This window comes from Triplophysa dalaica, chromosome 7, assembly GCF_015846415.1.
Source record: "Triplophysa dalaica isolate WHDGS20190420 chromosome 7, ASM1584641v1, whole genome shotgun sequence".
Lineage (NCBI taxonomy): Eukaryota > Metazoa > Chordata > Actinopteri > Cypriniformes > Nemacheilidae > Triplophysa > Triplophysa dalaica.
In genome coordinates, this window is record NC_079548.1 from 13,060,502 (window position 1) to 13,076,845 (window position 16,344).

General features: G+C 37.9%; 2 protein-coding genes across 2 annotated transcripts; both read right to left on the bottom strand.

Moving 5' to 3' along the window:
- Positions 1-7,610: 7,610 nt before the first annotated feature.
- Positions 7,611-12,769, bottom strand: LOC130425837 (low affinity immunoglobulin gamma Fc region receptor II-c-like). Its single transcript, XM_056752248.1, has 6 exons — positions 12,748-12,769; positions 10,215-10,442; positions 9,015-9,200; positions 8,596-8,916; positions 8,170-8,307; positions 7,611-8,069 (listed from the first exon to the last, which is right to left on the bottom strand). Exons 1-6 carry the CDS (start codon positions 12,767-12,769, stop codon positions 7,822-7,824), a joined length of 1,143 nt encoding a protein of 380 aa, XP_056608226.1. The 3' UTR covers positions 7,611-7,821.
- On the bottom strand, positions 11,658-16,259 carry LOC130425537 (scavenger receptor cysteine-rich type 1 protein M130). The gene is made up of 6 exons (XM_056751755.1): positions 16,028-16,259; positions 15,725-15,754; positions 15,303-15,620; positions 14,818-14,943; positions 12,481-14,696; positions 11,658-12,236 (listed from the first exon to the last, which is right to left on the bottom strand). Exons 1-5 carry the CDS (start codon positions 16,122-16,124, stop codon positions 14,371-14,373), a joined length of 897 nt encoding a protein of 298 aa, XP_056607733.1. The 5' UTR covers positions 16,125-16,259; the 3' UTR covers positions 11,658-12,236; positions 12,481-14,370.
- Between the last annotated feature and the right edge of the window lie 85 nt (positions 16,260-16,344).

Genomic DNA, 16,344 nt, shown 5'->3' on the forward strand with positions numbered 1-16,344 from the left:
GGGTTTCTTTAGGTTCTACAAAATGCAGGATCTTAAACTTTTGCTAGTGGTTAGTCATTTAAAATATCCAGGCACTTGGTGAGTCATGGCTTACCTGTAAAAGACGTTCAACTCAACTCCCTTTAGTAGTACACAATGTTACATTATCAACCCACCTCTGACAGTGATGAGCAGTTGGTCCGAAGGAGCTGAATGGAAGGTACGTGAGGACACATTTACTTCATAAACACAACTGTAGTTTCCTTGATGTGAATAATCTGCCTCAGGCAAGATAAAGAAGGCAGTGTTATTGATGGCTGGTTGACTCCTGGTGATATTTGGTCCATTGAACAGGTAGAAGAAGCCTCCAGGATATTGAGGTTCAGAGGAACAGGTAATAGTGAAGCTGTGACCTCTGGTGACCACTGACCCCAGAGGGCCCAAAACAAACCCTACATCAGGATCCTGGAGGGAAATGTTGGGCTGCTGCAGGTTCACTACAGAACAAGAACATTTTTGATGAATTAACCTTTAATTCATAAATGACTCTGTAGATGCCAAAGAGAAAGCAGCAATGCAGTGTGAACACACTTACCCACAACGATTTCAATCTTGTTACTCCTGGGAGACCTGATTTTGTTATTGCTGTAAGAGTAATCACAGCTGTACTGGTCCTGATCTGAGACGTTTGCAGTCAGATCGAAAGTCACAGTAGATACATCTCTTCGAGAATATGTTGTGGATGATTTGTTTCTGAACAAGAAAAATTCCGCATTTTCTTTACACCTTGGATTAGGTGTCGTGCATCTGAACCGAATATTTTCTCCAGGAGACACAGCTGAATGCAGGGAGATTATGGAAAGGAAGGGCATCTGCAGATCTCCTGCAAAGTATATTTATATATTTATTTCCATATTTAGAAACATAACATAATAGAACACTGTTAAAAGTAGAGCCCAACTCTAGTCTCTCCTATGTTCTGAAATTATTTGGTGTACCTGAACAAACAACACCAGCATCTTCATGATGCCCACAGTTATGTGTTCCTAATCCACCGTGTTTGCATTGTAAAAGGGTGCTCTCACTGCCAGAACATCCAACATCATCCAGCCAGATCGGCTCAGTCCCTTGGCCAAAGAAGGCCTTTTCATGAGCACTGACAGCTTTTCCACATCCCAACTGTCTGCACACCACATCAGCATCATTAATGTCCCAATAATCATCACACACTGTTCCCCAACGGCCATCATGATAGACCTCAACTCTTCCAGAGCAGCGATCACAACCACTGACCAGTCTAACCTGATCACCTCCTGAAAAACAACACAATATCATATGATTCAACTGCACGTCCAAGTCTCACATTGTGCTGTAACAGACTAGTCAATATAAGCATTAGTTTAAATGTTGATGAACTAAACTACCCAATATGCTGTATGTGTGTGTTAAATGTTAGATTACAAAGAGCATTCATAAGACAAAGTGTCTACTTACCAGTTGGAGAACTTAGAGCACAAGCTGTTGAGATGAAATATACAATCAGATTTTATAATGTTTAGTATTAAATTCAAAATATGGGAAGAAAGTGTATATTCCTATATTTAAAGTTCTCTCATTTTGTTTTGCCACAACAAGCCACAAACCCCTTCAAAAACCACACGAGATATAAGATTAAATTACTTTTGCATATGAGAAAACGTGATCAATGAACATACAGAATCATACATACTGTATGATTCCACATACCCCAAATAAGAGTGAGAAGAGATCCTTGTATTGTCATCCTTATGTTGTTTCTGAATGAGCTGAAGATGATATGCGTTTCATACGTTAAACAAAATGGCAATCTTTTACTGAGGCTGTGTTTCCTTTTGCACAGTTCCTGGAAAAATATTTGTACTTTTTACAAAACTGCAATGTGTTAGAACGTAACACCCTTTTTGGTCACTAACTCAGCCCACTTCCTTTCCCGGGTTTAACACAAAACCCTTTATATTGAAATTTTTAAGAATCTACTTACTAGTTCGAATAAGATAAACCTATAAGAAAAATAATAATTCAATTCAATTCAAGTTTATTTATGTAGCACTTTTCACAATGTGCATTGTTCCAAAGCAGCTTTACAGGGGCAAACAGGAAAACAGAAAAGGTAAAACACTGCACAGTGCATGGTATTTATAGAACGAGTAAGATCATTCTAATAAATAATATCTAATTAATAAATAAATAAATGCAGTCTCCCGGTGAGCAAGCCAACCTAAACTCCAATAATTGATTGATGGAGAAAAAAACCACGGGAGAAACCAGGCTCAGCCGGGAGGGCCAGATCCCCTCTGACGTGTCATAGCTGCACTCAGTGACCCCGACCAAAAGCCACCGAGCAAATATCCATGAGGAAGAGGGCCCACCATCCGCAAGCCCGAAAGTCCCACTCGCCGAAAACCGTGCAGGGTCAATCCGGTCCCACTCCACGATCGACACCAGAAAACAGAGGAACAACCAGGGAAAATAGTAATGGCATGTAACTTTATTCCTCTGTTGTCCAACATCGACCACAAAACAAGACCAAACCGGACCCACACAGCCCCAGCAAATGAATCCCCATAATCAACGAGACAATCTCTAGTTGGTGGATGGGCACATGTCGATCATCTGGACCTGGCGGAATTTCTCCCTGCCTCGGGATGGAGGCGGAGGCAGAAAGAGAATAATTAGCGTAGCTGCTGTTCATAACATCCTAAAATTCTGTAAGTCTTGTCATATGCATCTTGCATGCAACAAATGTAAGTAGGAAGGCGAAAAAGTGATGAACTGTTTAAAAGATTCTCACCTCTGTCATCCATCACCTCCTCCTGGTTCAAGATGTGTGATGAATGAACAATTATCATCCACTTCAGCACATCACAAACTCACAACATGTCTGCCCCTCCCAAGCTCTCCACTGTTCTTCCCCTTCTCTCCCTATATCTTTAAAGTCTACTGTTCCATCTGGCCTATAAAACCTGTTTCCTAGATCTCATCTTCTGCAGAAGATCTCTCGATTCAAGTGACCAGCTCTTACTCACATCAATACATATTTTACATCACACAACATTACTTGCACGTTCAAGCGTCTAAAAAACCCCAAATACTCTTCATCACTTATAATCATTCGATTTTTATTGATTCCAAATCTGGTTCTTATTCTGCTAATAGATTCCACAAATGTTAAGCATTTAGACTTAAACCATAAGGTCAGAAGGGTATCTTTATCTCTACTTCTGTAAAATGTTCATGTAATGCATACAGTGTTCTTGCATTAGGAAAAATAGACATGTGCTTATTTCAGGCATTTTGACATGTCATAAGCCGACAACACAAAGTTGTAAATGCAAGTGTGTAAGAAGTATAAGAGGAGACCTCGCACTACAATCCTTTTGTTCTCTTTAAAAATAAGCTGAAAATATAAAGTTAATCGTTCCTCCTTAAGATAGAAATGACTTTTATAGTTGTGATTAGAAGTCATGATTTGTAGTCAGTATTTGGTGTCGGTGGTACTGTTGCTGCAGAGCAAGAACAAAAAATTGTTTAGTTTACTTTATTCATTTATAAAGCACATTACAAACAACGGAAGTTGTAAGCAAAGTGCTGTACAGATATATTAAAATACTATTTAAAATAAAAAAAAAGCAAAAGCTAAATTATCACACTGGATTAAAACCAAAGAGACATATGTAAATATATAAACACCTTCAATGAAAACAATCAGAATACAGATATGTTTTCAGGGAAGAATTGAAAATGGAGATCTAATATTGGAGGAAGACTGATCCAATGTCTGGGAGTAGCCACCGAGAAAGCCCCATCACCCTTCGTTTTGTAAGAGAGAGAGAGGTGCAAAAAGAAGAAGTTGTATTAGAAGAGCGTAAAGATCTTGAAACATTGTGCGGAACGAGAAGATAATTTATGTACTGAGGGGTAAGTCCATGTAAAGCTTTATAAACAAAAAGCACGATTTTAAAATCAACTTGGGACTTGACCGGTAACCAATGGAGAGAAGCAAGAATGATGTGTTGTTATATTTTTGTATATATGTTATATAAGTAAAAAATCGTTTGCGTTTTGAACCATCTGCAACCGATTTACAGCTGAATGAGGTTGCCCAAAGTAAAAGGAATTACAATAGTTTAACTTTGAGGTGATAAATGCATGAATAACACTTTCTTAGAAAGCATAGTCTTAATTTTGGGAATAGATCTTAGCTGAAAGAAACTGATTTAACAATCACACTAATTTCAAAAGTCAAATTGGAATCTAAAATGACACCAAGATTTTTAACATGGTCATGAACATTTGGATATAAAGATTCATGCTGATTAATTAAATCAGGGATCATACCTGTTGGGGCGAAAATAACAATTTTGGTTTTATCGTTGTTTAATTGTAGGAAGTTCATGTCCATCCAGCATTTAATGTCATGTAGGCAATCCAACAGGCCGAACACGGAACCAGTATTATTTTTGATAGGGAAGTAGAGCTGAGTGTAATCGGCATATAGGTGGTAGGATAAATTGTGGGTGTGAACAAAATGACCAAGTGGAATCACATACAATGCAAACAAAAGAGGACCGACAATGGAACCCTGGGGAGCACCACAATTTATTAGAACATGGGTAGAAAACAATTCCCTACTTTCATAGCAAACATTCTCCCTTTGAGGTAGGAGGCAAACCACCCTAGCACAGGGCCATGAAACCCAGCCACATGTTCTAGTCTGTGTAGAAGGATATCATGATCAACAGTGTCAAATGCTGCACTTAAATCAAGTAAGACTGAAATACAGCCAGAATCTGTATCCAGAATGAGTAAAATATAAATTAAACCCTTCAACAATCCAGATTCACTATTCATCTCCCTTAAACCAGACTGAAATTGGTCGAAAATATTAAAAGAACTCAGGTATGCGGAGATTTGATGATAGACAACTTTTTCCAAAACTTTGGAAATAAAGGACAGTTTAGAAGTGGGTCTGTTTTATTCAAGTCATGCTGATCTAAGTGAGTTTTTTTTAACCAAGGCTGTACTGTAGCATGTTTGAATGTAATAGGTACCACCCCATTGACCAATGAACTATTAACTATGGCAGTCACAGATGGACTTAGAGCTTTGAAAACCGCTTTAAAGATATGTGATGGCAAAACATCGGAAGGGTAAACAGAGGATTTCATACTAAAAACAGTTGCATGAAGCTGTGCGGGCAACACCGATTGAAAAAATGAAAAATCACTTTCACAAGGGGGCATTTCTGGTAGTGATAATGGTAACCTCTGAGAGGAAATATTATATCGAAGACTTTCAATTTTATTGATGAAAACCGATATCACACGTCAGTAAAATCCTCATATAGAACACTAGAGGGGGAATTTTGGAGGTTATTAATTGTACTGAAAAGAACCTTGGGCCTCTGAGAATTATGTGCAATTAAGTCGGACATATATTTAAACAGTGCCTCCCTAACTGCATTCTGATACCGCTTAAGATACTCCCTATAAATGTCATAAGATATCTGAAGTTTATCTTAACTCCACCTACGTTCAGCACGCCTGCATTCTTGTCTGACCGTGTGAGTAGCACCATTTAGCCAGGGCTGCACTTTTTCCGTCACACTGGATTTTTGTATCCTCAGAGGAGCAAATGAGTCTAATGTGTCAGTGCAAGGACTGTCAAAAAGGTAAACCAAATCATCAGGATGGACAGAGGAGGAAAGAGTCTCACCAATGTTAAGCGTTTCGGAAGATAAATAAGCATCAATAAAAGACCTAACAGCAGAAGAACCAAAACCCCTGATTGACGCGGTGAATGATATGATTTAGAGTGAGTAACAGCCAATATCGAGTCAAAAACCACTTGATAATGATCAGAAATTACAGTTTCAAAAAATTCAAGATTAGTGACTGAAAAGCCAAGTGAGAAGACCAAGTTTACGGTATGACCCTTCTGGTGTGTGGGTCCAGACACAAACTGTCCACAATTAAAAGAGTCCATGATATCTAAAAACTCTTCAACCAAAGGTTTGGACTGGCAACAGACATGAATATTAAAATCACCCAGGATAAAAAAAACTGTCATAGTGTGGCAACAGAGAATACAGAAGATTGGAAAATTCATGTATAAAATCCTTATTCCAATTAGGAGGTCTATACCTCAGGGCACACAGTACAGGGGTAGGGAGGTTAACCTTTAGGAGCTGCACCTCAAAGGATTGAAAGTTACGTTAATATACACATGCTGAAGTGAGAATGAAAGTGATGCTGCTGTAAAGTTTAGGTTAACAGAGCTTAGATCAGGTGTAGCCAAAGTGGGGGTCGCGACCCAAGGCCGCGAGGGTAGGATCGCAAGATGATTTCCAGAAATCTTTTTTTTAAAGCATATGTAATTAATAAGAGTAAGAAATAAATAAAAATATTAGTTTACTTATAAATAAAACCAGGCAAATAAAAAACCATCAGCCTAGTTCCTCCCCCTCGACCATGACGCCTTAGGTAATTACGTTACTTAAACAGGTGCATCGAGTCCATTAACAGCGCTACGTGTACAGTCTCGTGTGCACACAGACTCTTTTTCAGGTTTACGGATATTCAGAACCACATGCAGTAAATAGTGTTAATATAAGTCCAAACAGAACAACTAAAGGTAAATGCAGGTACAGCGACACATGAAGAAGAACATACAAAATGATACAGACCAGACAACTAGGGCTCTATATACACAGATGAAGGGAAAAACAGGTAATGAGACGCAGTTGAAACCAATACATGATACAGAGAAAAGCATGATGGGAACTGGAGTCCTTACAAAACACAGACACAACACAGAATAACATGGCGCCCTCAGGTGGTAAACCAAGGCGCCAGCAACATGGCATCATGATATCACAGTTTCGTGCTACCTTTTAATGGTGTCCCACATTGTCCGACATAAACAGATTACCTGTCCCACATTAGGTTTGTTGGGTGGTGGTCAGTCACCCTAGTTATACTCTGCTCTTTTGTGTTGTCATTGGGAACCACTGGCTTAGACAAGTGGAGCTTGGGGTGCAGACGGATGATTGTTAGAGCATGCATGATCATTGGCTTCAGGCCCATCGACCCAGTCGCGCTGATATATGGTGACTCATCGAATTTAACAAAGTAAAACATTTAAAAGTCACATGTTTTTCACGAAATAGTCGGAAGTAGCCCACCCTGCACCAAGGTTAGCCTTAGAACTTGAGTTTGTGCATGAAGAATGTGCACATCCAGTGTACCGGTTGAGTTGTAGACTGCTCTTCACGTCCGGACTAACATGTCAAAGTCTTAAATTATAATGACTGGTTTGTGAAAATAGATTCACACTCATCTGCATGCTGATTGGCATCAGATTAGGACTTTTCAGCCTGCACCTCTAGAGTTTCATGGCTGAAGGTAATTGGTTGTTGTTGGTACTGGTACTGGTAATGATCTCTGCACTTACGTAATCAGACCTCTTTACAATAACTACTTTTTCTCAGCAACTTTCCAACTAGTAACAGTTTGTAGTTCTTCCAAAGGCTAAAAACAAGACAACTCATCTGACTTGACAAAATAAACCAATGCGATCCTGATATCATAATATTAGTTTAAAAAAAGTCAACACTTTATTTTACTTTCTTTTGTACATTTGAAAGCATTACATATTGCATAAAGCTCCAATTTGCCAGTTATAACAGTGTCACCAGAGAGAGGGACCTTACGAGTCCTCCTTAACCTCAGTGATGGGACACAGTTTATTTGGATTATGTGATGAATACTGTCTTCTCTAGAATATTTCCACTGTACATTAGATTCACTCAAAAACTTCATAAATGTTATCATCACATTCATCCTCCAGCATAATTCTATTTTCTGTAATACAATCATTGACATAATCCTGTTCAGAGTCATCTGTGTCCATATTGATGTAGTCCTCTTCAGATTCATTACAGCTAGCATTTCTACACTTGTCCTTATCATCAAGCTGCACATTTTCATAGTCATTCTCATCGTCCTCATCTTTAGTGTCACGGGATGCACCTCCGTATGTATTACTTGGACCTACAAACATTGCACACAGTTATGAAATGATTTAAAAAAATACACTGCTATTAGAACAGCACTCAGATAGCTTATTTTATAAAATGCAAAACAATGTCACCTTTCCTAAAAGAGCATTTTATATGAGTCGCCTTATTGTTTTGTTTTTGTCTTCTCTTTGCCAGGAAGATGACTATGAAAGCTGAGAAAACGAGAAGTACAGCTGACACCCCACCAACAAGGACAGGAAACAGGGAAGCTGAAACAGAAACATTTAGCACACGTCATTTTGTTAACTCCGAGACATTCAACATGTTTAAAATAAACATTGTTTTTTCCACATAAAGTAACAAATATAAAAGAGCCAATCAGAACGTACTTCAGACAAATATTGCTCAGTGGGTGGAGCTGCAGAGCACAATGCAGCAGAAATGGAAAGCAAGTTATTATTACATTTTCCTGTCACTTGTAACGTTTCAAGTCATAGTGTACATTAAGACAGCATAAGCCTTATGCCAGTTTAGGAAAGCCTTGGATATCAAATTACCTCTGACAGTGATGAGCATCTGATCAGAAGGAGCTGAATGGAAGGAACGTGAGGACACATTTACTTCATAAACACATCTGTAGTTTCCTTGATGTGAATAATCCGCCTCAGGCAAGATAAAGAAGGCAGTGTTATTGATGGCTGGTTGACTCCTGGTGATATTTGGTCCATTGAACAGGTAGAAGAAGCCTCCAGGATATTGAGGTTCAGAGGAACAGGTAATAGTGAAGCCGTGACCTCTGGTGACTACTGACCCCAGAGGGCCCAAAACAAACCATCCATCAGGATCCTGGAGGGAAATGTTGGGCTGCTGCAGGTTCACTACAGAACAAGAACATTTTTGATGAATTAACCTTTAATTCATAAATGACTCTGTAGATGCCAAAGAGAAAGCAGCAATGCAGTGTGAAAACACTTACCCACAACGATTTCAATCTTGTTACTCCTGGGAGACCTGATTTTGTTATTGCTGTAAGAGTAATCACAGCTGTACTGGTCCTGATGTGAGACGTTTGCAGTCAGATCGAAAGTCACAGTAGATACATCTCTTCGGAATATGTTGTGGATGATTTGTTTCTGAACAAGAAAAATTCCGCATTTGCTTTACACCTTGGATTAGGTGTCGTGCATCTGAACCGAATATTTTCTCCAGGAGACACAGCTGAATGCAGGGAGATTATGGAAAGGGAGGGCATCTGCAGATCTCCTGCAAAGTATATACAGTATATTTATTTATTTCTATATCAAGACATAACATAACAGAACAGTAAAAAGTAGAGCCCAACTCTAGTCTCTCCTATGTCCTGAATTACCTGAACATACAACACCAGCATCTTCACCATGGTTACAGTTATTTTTCCCTAGACCTCCGTGTGAGCACTGTGTGAGGACTTCCTCGTTTCCTGAACATCTAACATCATCCAGCCAGATCGGTCCACTCCCGCTGCCAAATGCTGCGTTGTGAGGGGCATTGATAGCTCTGCCACAGTTTGATTGTTTACACACAACATCAGCGTCATTCAAGTCCCAGTCGTCATCACACACTGTTCCCCACTCACTGCTATTAAGAATCTCCACTCTTCCACAGCAGGAATCAGACCCACCGACCAATCTTAATATGCTGCCTGATGTATGATATACAGTAAAAGAAAACTTAGTTGCTGGGTGACAGTTTCAAACATTATAAAACACATCGCTTGGAGGGTTGATGTAATTTTTTGCTCACTAGATGTATTTTTTCATTTCACTTTGTCTGTATCTGTCACATTTACGTAAAACAATCACTGTTATTGGTAGAATTCATTTTGTAAATAAAATTAAGGTTATTCATTAAACAATGTAATGATAGAACAATGAATGTATTATACTGTGTGAGGTTAATCACATTTCCTACATGACTGTCTGTTAGTTAAACATAAAAAATTATAAGAAATGTTACCATCCATTTTTGTGGTCTCATTGAGCAATTTATCAGCTTTACCAAGACTTTTAAAAGAAAAGCAGGGAGCAAAATCCATGTGTTACTCTCCTACCTGAACAAACAACACCAGCATCTTCATGATGCCCACAGTTATGTGATCCTAATACACCGTGTTTGCATTGTAAAAGGGTGCTCTCACTGCCAGAACATCCAACATCATCCAGCCAGATCGGGTCACTCCCTTGGCCAAAGTAGGCCTTTTCATGAGCACTGACAGCTTTTCCACATCCCAACTGTCTGCACACCACATCAGCATCATTAGTGTCCCAAGAATCATCACACACTGTTCCCCAACGGCCATTATGATAGACCTCAACTCTTCCAGAGCAGCGATTACTACCACTGACCAGTCTAACCTGATCACCTCCTGAAAAACAACACAACATCATATGATTCAACTGCACGTCCAAGTCGCACATTGTGCTGTAACAGACTCATATCAGAAAGATATCAGAAAAAAGTTCCTACTTACCAGTTTGAGAACTTAGAGCACTGGCTGTTAAGATGAAATATACAGTCAGCTATTGTAAGTGCTATTTTAATATACGTTTGTATTCTAAAATTGGACACATAATGCTTAATTGAGTACTAAATAACTGCATTATTTACTCAATTATATTCATCACAAGAAGTTGAACTCAGATTGGAAAAGTTTGGGAAATTTAATTTTAAATTCTTTTTAGTTTATTTAAAAAAACATACAGTTCTTTGAAAAGTACTATGAGACAACCAAACCTGAGATGAAATGTACATATTATTATGCTATGCATGCTGGCTTATATGTAGCATAACGGCAATATATATATAGTATCACTATTCTTTGAATCTTTACCCTGTATCTATACTGTATATCGCTATTAAGAAGTGAATTTACCCAAAATTAAAGTGAAGAGAGATCTTCCCATTGCCATACTTGTGTCGCTTCGGAATGAGCTGAAGATAATATGCCTTTCAAACATTAAAGAAAACGTAATTCCTTTGAGCGAGGCTGTGTTCCCTTTTGCATAGCTTCAGTGAAAATCTGATCAAGCAAAAAAAAATGTGCTAAAACTGTAACATCCTTCTTTCACTTCACTCATTTGCATTGTCATAGAACAACACAAAACTAGATGGGGAAAACAATGCAGTGTTTTTGATAATACATTTATATATAATATATAATTATATATAATATATAATAAACTTAAACTAGACTTAAAGGCTAATGTAGAATTTGAAGGTTATAAATGTATGAAATAAGAATATATATTAAGTTTGTAATTAATTTCAATAATTTGAAAGTGGATCAGTAAACTTCTGAGACGTGCTCCTTTACATTATCAAATAAATTAGAGTCATGTCCTGTACATTAACAAAGCAATGCGATAGGCTTCTATTTATAAACAATGTGTTTGTAGTGTTAAATGTGCTCCTAAATAAGTGAGAAGTTAGAAGGTTACTCAGTGAAACACACAGATACCATGCTTTACACTTTATAAATATGTATAGATATGCAATGTTTATTACATGTTAATATGAATTCTTGCAGAAAGTACAGGGACATCATTAACAAACACATTCTGTAGCTACTGCCTTTGCCAGGCTTCATTCCAAATGACACATTTTGAACACTAGCTCTATTCTGAGAAAACATAACCCTGTTGAAGAAGATTTGAGGAAGTGTCCTTTAATAGCAAGATGGACTGCAAAAACCAAGGACGGTGGGGAAGTGTTAAAAACCAACTCTTACTGCCTTATGAAAAATGCCTGCAGTGTATTTTTTAAATGTACACCCACTTTAAATTTGTGAGGTGGACCATGCCAGCATCCAGTGCTAAAAACGTTAAACTATAGGTTCCTGTGTTCAAATAAATGAACATTCCAGTGAAGTCTGACCGAAAGATCAATTAAGCTCATATATCTTTAAAAAAAGATTCCATAGACATTGAATATGGCCCTAAACACAACATTTTGTAATTGCTTTGCTCTGGAGTCATTTAGGTTCCTGGGCTCCAGCATCTCACAAGACCTGAAGCGGGAGACCCACATAGGGCCCAAGAAAGGTTGTTCTGTGCACTTTAATCACTGTCAGGTTTGTAACGGCTACTCAGTTGATCACAAGTGGAGAAGAACGGATAGTCCTCAGACTGCTGAAAAGATCGTTGATTCTTTCTTTCCCACCCTTGTAAAGTGAAGGAAAAAATCATTGCAGACTTGATACACCAGGGACACAACATCATTGATCTTATTTTGGCCTCAAAATGAATTCTTTAACTTTAACTATTTTTATTTCACCAAAGACAAAAATAATTTCCAACATTTATCCCCAAAGTCTCTTTAACTGAAAATAAATATCTACAATGTATATGTAGCAATGTTCAAAGTAGGGAGGGAAGGAGGCGGCAACCGGCAAACATTTAACAAACCTCACGGTCAACTGCCGGCCACGAGAACATAAACACAAGTCCGGGCCCGGTCCTCTCTCGTCTGTAGTCCTGTCGCTCGTCCTCTTATGTTCCCGATCTCCTCTGTGAGATATGCGGGACCGGTGTGCGCACGGTTGATTCCCACTATCACTCACGCCACCGGCCTCGCCTCACAGCTCTCGTCCCGTCTTCCTCGTTAGAGTATATAACCAATCGCAATTGGTTTGTATAACAACTGAGCTGCATTTACACCATTTTAATCAGTACGTTGGTGTGGCAGGGGAGGCATGTCCTAGCGAAGTCTGGAGAGAGAGAGAGAGAGAGACAGGAAACCGGCAGGAAATAAGTAGGTCAAAGGCTGATTGTAAACACTTGTCTCTTGTTACAGTGATTGGCGAGAAGAATAGAAAAGCCAGCACGAGGGGAGGATTGAGATACAAAGTTTGGCTGAGAACGCAAAGGCACATAGAGGACATACGCTGGGAAAAGAAACGATGAAAGAAGGCCATATTGAAATATTATTTACTTTTGACTTATGTTTTATTTGAGAAATGAAGAATCTCCTCAGCCACGCCGACCCTATCTCCTTCATTCATTCCTTATACTATTGAACCGCACCACAGTTAGGTTCTCCTTTCGACTTATTATCTCTCGATTATGAATATATAGAGCCTGTTTTTCATCACATGGCCAAAATGGGCTTCCATAATTCCATTCCTTTCTGCTGATAAAGCAAGAATTTCATCACAGCTAGATCAACAATGGCTATTGTCATAATTTCGTTTCTTTTAATCTCATAATTATGACTTCTTAGAGCCTGTCTTTTATCATGTGGCGGTAATGGACTTCCATAGTAAGATTAAATGATAAACACTGACATTTTTTATGCTTGTTCTATTTCGTTTTTTGTTCCTTTATAGTATAATGTGTCTTAATTAAGAAATCAGTCGTCTCAAATTGAACGAGCCATACAATGGCAGGGAACCAAAACCCTAAATGTTGCAAAAGTAAACTGAAACAAAGCAGGGCTCAACCGAGAGCACCGGTTCTCCGTCTAGAGCTTAACAAAGCAAATGCTAAACAGATGTAAGCAACATAAGTGTGCAAGCAATAATCTTTACACTTAAAGGTAAAATACTTAACTGTTAAACTAAATGAATGATGAATCTTATTTAATTTAGGACATCAATGGGATCTCCGTATGTTGTATAAAACAAAAGGGTATGTTATGCTATTGCAACAGAAAAAAAAGATTGTATTATATATTCACCATTGGTGTTTTAAAAAGAAGGTCCAGTCTGAAACTGGAGTCAACAGGTTTTGAGATCTGTTTGGCTATAAGCATTATTTCAAATATCTTTCTCTGTGTTCATCAAAACAAAGAAATGTGTACACATTTGGAGAAACTCAAAGATGAGCAAATGATGACAGAATTCTCATTTTTGGGTGAAGTATCACTTTTAAGCATTTCAATAAAAGTGATTTAAATATCCTAATCTAACTAAGAAATAGTCCTGCTTGAGCTAAGTCTTGTCTGAGAAACCAGGCCTAAGGCACAATTTTTACTTTACATACAAAAACCTTAATTTTATTTTTAAAGTCTATTTATAGTGGTGATGTCACAGTATGATTTTTTAAAATGTTACTCTTCCATCATATTACATATCAAGGCAAAGTTACAAGTATGCATTTGGCAGATATGTTGCTCCAATGTGACATTGACAGTATTCATTAGTAAAATTGTCTTGAGTTTCATGGCCTTAGTGTTGCTATGCTCAAGGATCCTAAGAGCAGTACAGAGTTCCATGGTATTTTGGTTTGAATCACACTGTGGTAATTCCATTGTATTACCTGTTCATGTCTTTTATATGAAAACAGCTTTCATGCATCTTAAAAGTTGTTGTCCACTTGACATCTGTCTTTTGTGATCTCCACATTCACATAATCTTGTTCTGAATCTTCTGATTCCACATTAACATAGTCCCCTTCCGAATCTTCAGTTTCCACATTCACATCCTGTTCTGAATGATCTGATCTCACATTGGTTTGTACAGCCTCATTCATATTAACATAGTCTTCCTCAGTGTTTGAGTTCAGATCTTCACGGTCTTCATCAACATCTACCTTCTCATAGTCATCATCATCATCACCATCACTCTCTTTATACCTGTCTTCATGGGGTACGTCATGCATGGTAACCACATCTTGGATACAATCTATATTGATAATGGACAATAAATATTGTGGGGATGTCTATCAAGCTACATCTAAAATAAAGGACATTATCATGTAACTTAAAAATATAAATAGCATTTAAATTATGTATTTATAACTCACCACTGGAGCTTATCTGCTGTTTTTGACGTCTTCTTTTGCTCCTTACCACCAGGATAATAGTTATTGCGATGCATAATAAAAACACCACAGCTATGATCACAGCACTTATGATGACCAGTAGAGAAGCTAAAAGAATTTAAAAAAATATTAATCGCAGTCTAAAAGGCATACTGTAACATACATGCTATACCACATACTTTTTTTTACAGAGTGTATAAGCTAATAACTAGTATATACGCACTATTCTCTGTGCATGGGAAACCACAAATTTGTACCATCATATGCAGTATATGCCAGTCAAGTATGTATCCCATAATGCAGTGCACACAGTGTATATTGCTTAAACTGTAATGAATTATCCAAAAGTTACATTATTGGGCCTTTAGACTTTTTAAACAAGGCATTCCGATAAGAAGAAAGACTAAAATTAAACAAATAATATAAAAAATACTTTTATTAAGGGAAAACTGTAACTTCTTACATACCTGAACACACAACTCCTGCATCTTGATTGTGTAAACAGTCATTTTGTTCTAAAAAACACTCTTCAATAGAAGATTCATCACCCCTACAAGCGACAGGACTCAAAATAGGACCAATCCCTTCCCCAAACAGAGCCCAAGCATGAGCAGTAAGAGCACTTCCACAGTTCAGCTGTCTGCACACCAGAGTAGCAAGACTAATATCCCACGATTCACCACAAACTGTTCCCCACGTGCCATTATGCAGGACCTCAACTCTCCCAAAGCAGTTATCCAAATTATTGATCAGTCTGACGTTGAAACCCTCTGCAAAACAAATGTCTTACCGCATGTTAATATTCACTGATCAATCTTGATGATTTTACGTGTTTAAAATAAAAAACTGGATCAATTTCTTAATGTTTTGTAAGATTGAGACCACTCACCAGCAAACAAGAAATGATTTATAAGCACGGCTGTCAAAGATAAAACACAAATAAGTTGTTTCTCTATCATTAGACACTCCCCACACATTTGATTTTAGAGATGAAAACCTTTTCTGAAAGCAACATCTTGCATTATTGATAACACGTTACTTTGTTGCAAAATGGGAAAATCTCAATCCCTCACAATTCACAGATCAAAGTGTATTTTTTAAAATCTCATACAATTTGAACAGTACATACACTGTTTATTATAATAACTTAAGTGAAACTGTTAGTAGTAAGAAATGTAAAAATATATTTTACCAAATATCAAGCCAAGAAGCGTTCTCGCCATTTTGCTCATTTTATTTCCATTGGTGAAAGAATATGATGCCAATCTCCACTGACCAGCAGCACACATGACGAAGTGTAAACCACGGAGTAAAGCCGAGACTGCAGGTCTACGTAGCGATAAAACAGTTTCGTTTCTGCTTTTTTTGTTTCTGTATGTCCTTTCTCGGTCACCATAGGAACCAGGAAAAAAGGCAAAACAGCAGAACATGGAGTTATTTCTTCATCAAAATATTAGAAAGGTGTTTTATATCGACAAATAATAATTACACCCTTTAAAAGGCAGATTT

Bases quoted from the DNA above. Each gene is read 5' to 3' on its own strand.
- LOC130425537 (XM_056751755.1), bottom strand. From the start codon at position 16,124: ATGTGTGCTGCTGGTCAGTGGAGATTGGCATCATATTCTTTCACCAAT. The intron at 15,755-16,027 runs GTAAAATATATT...TATCTTTGACAG, and splicing joins GCTTCTTGGCTTGATATTTG to CCGTGCTTATAAATCATTTC. The intron at 15,621-15,724 runs GTGAGTGGTCTC...ACATGCGGTAAG, and splicing joins AAATCATTTCTTGTTTGCTG to ACATTTGTTTTGCAGAGGGT.
- LOC130425837 (XM_056752248.1), bottom strand. From the start codon at position 12,769: ATGCCTCCCCTGCCACACCAAC. The intron at 9,201-10,214 runs GTGAGAGCACCC...AATCCAAGGTGT, and splicing joins TGATGTTGGATGTTCTGGCA to AAAGCAAATGCGGAATTTTT. The intron at 8,070-8,169 runs GTGACATTGTTT...CAATGTTTGTAG, and splicing joins AAAATGCTCTTTTAGGAAAG to GTCCAAGTAATACATACGGA.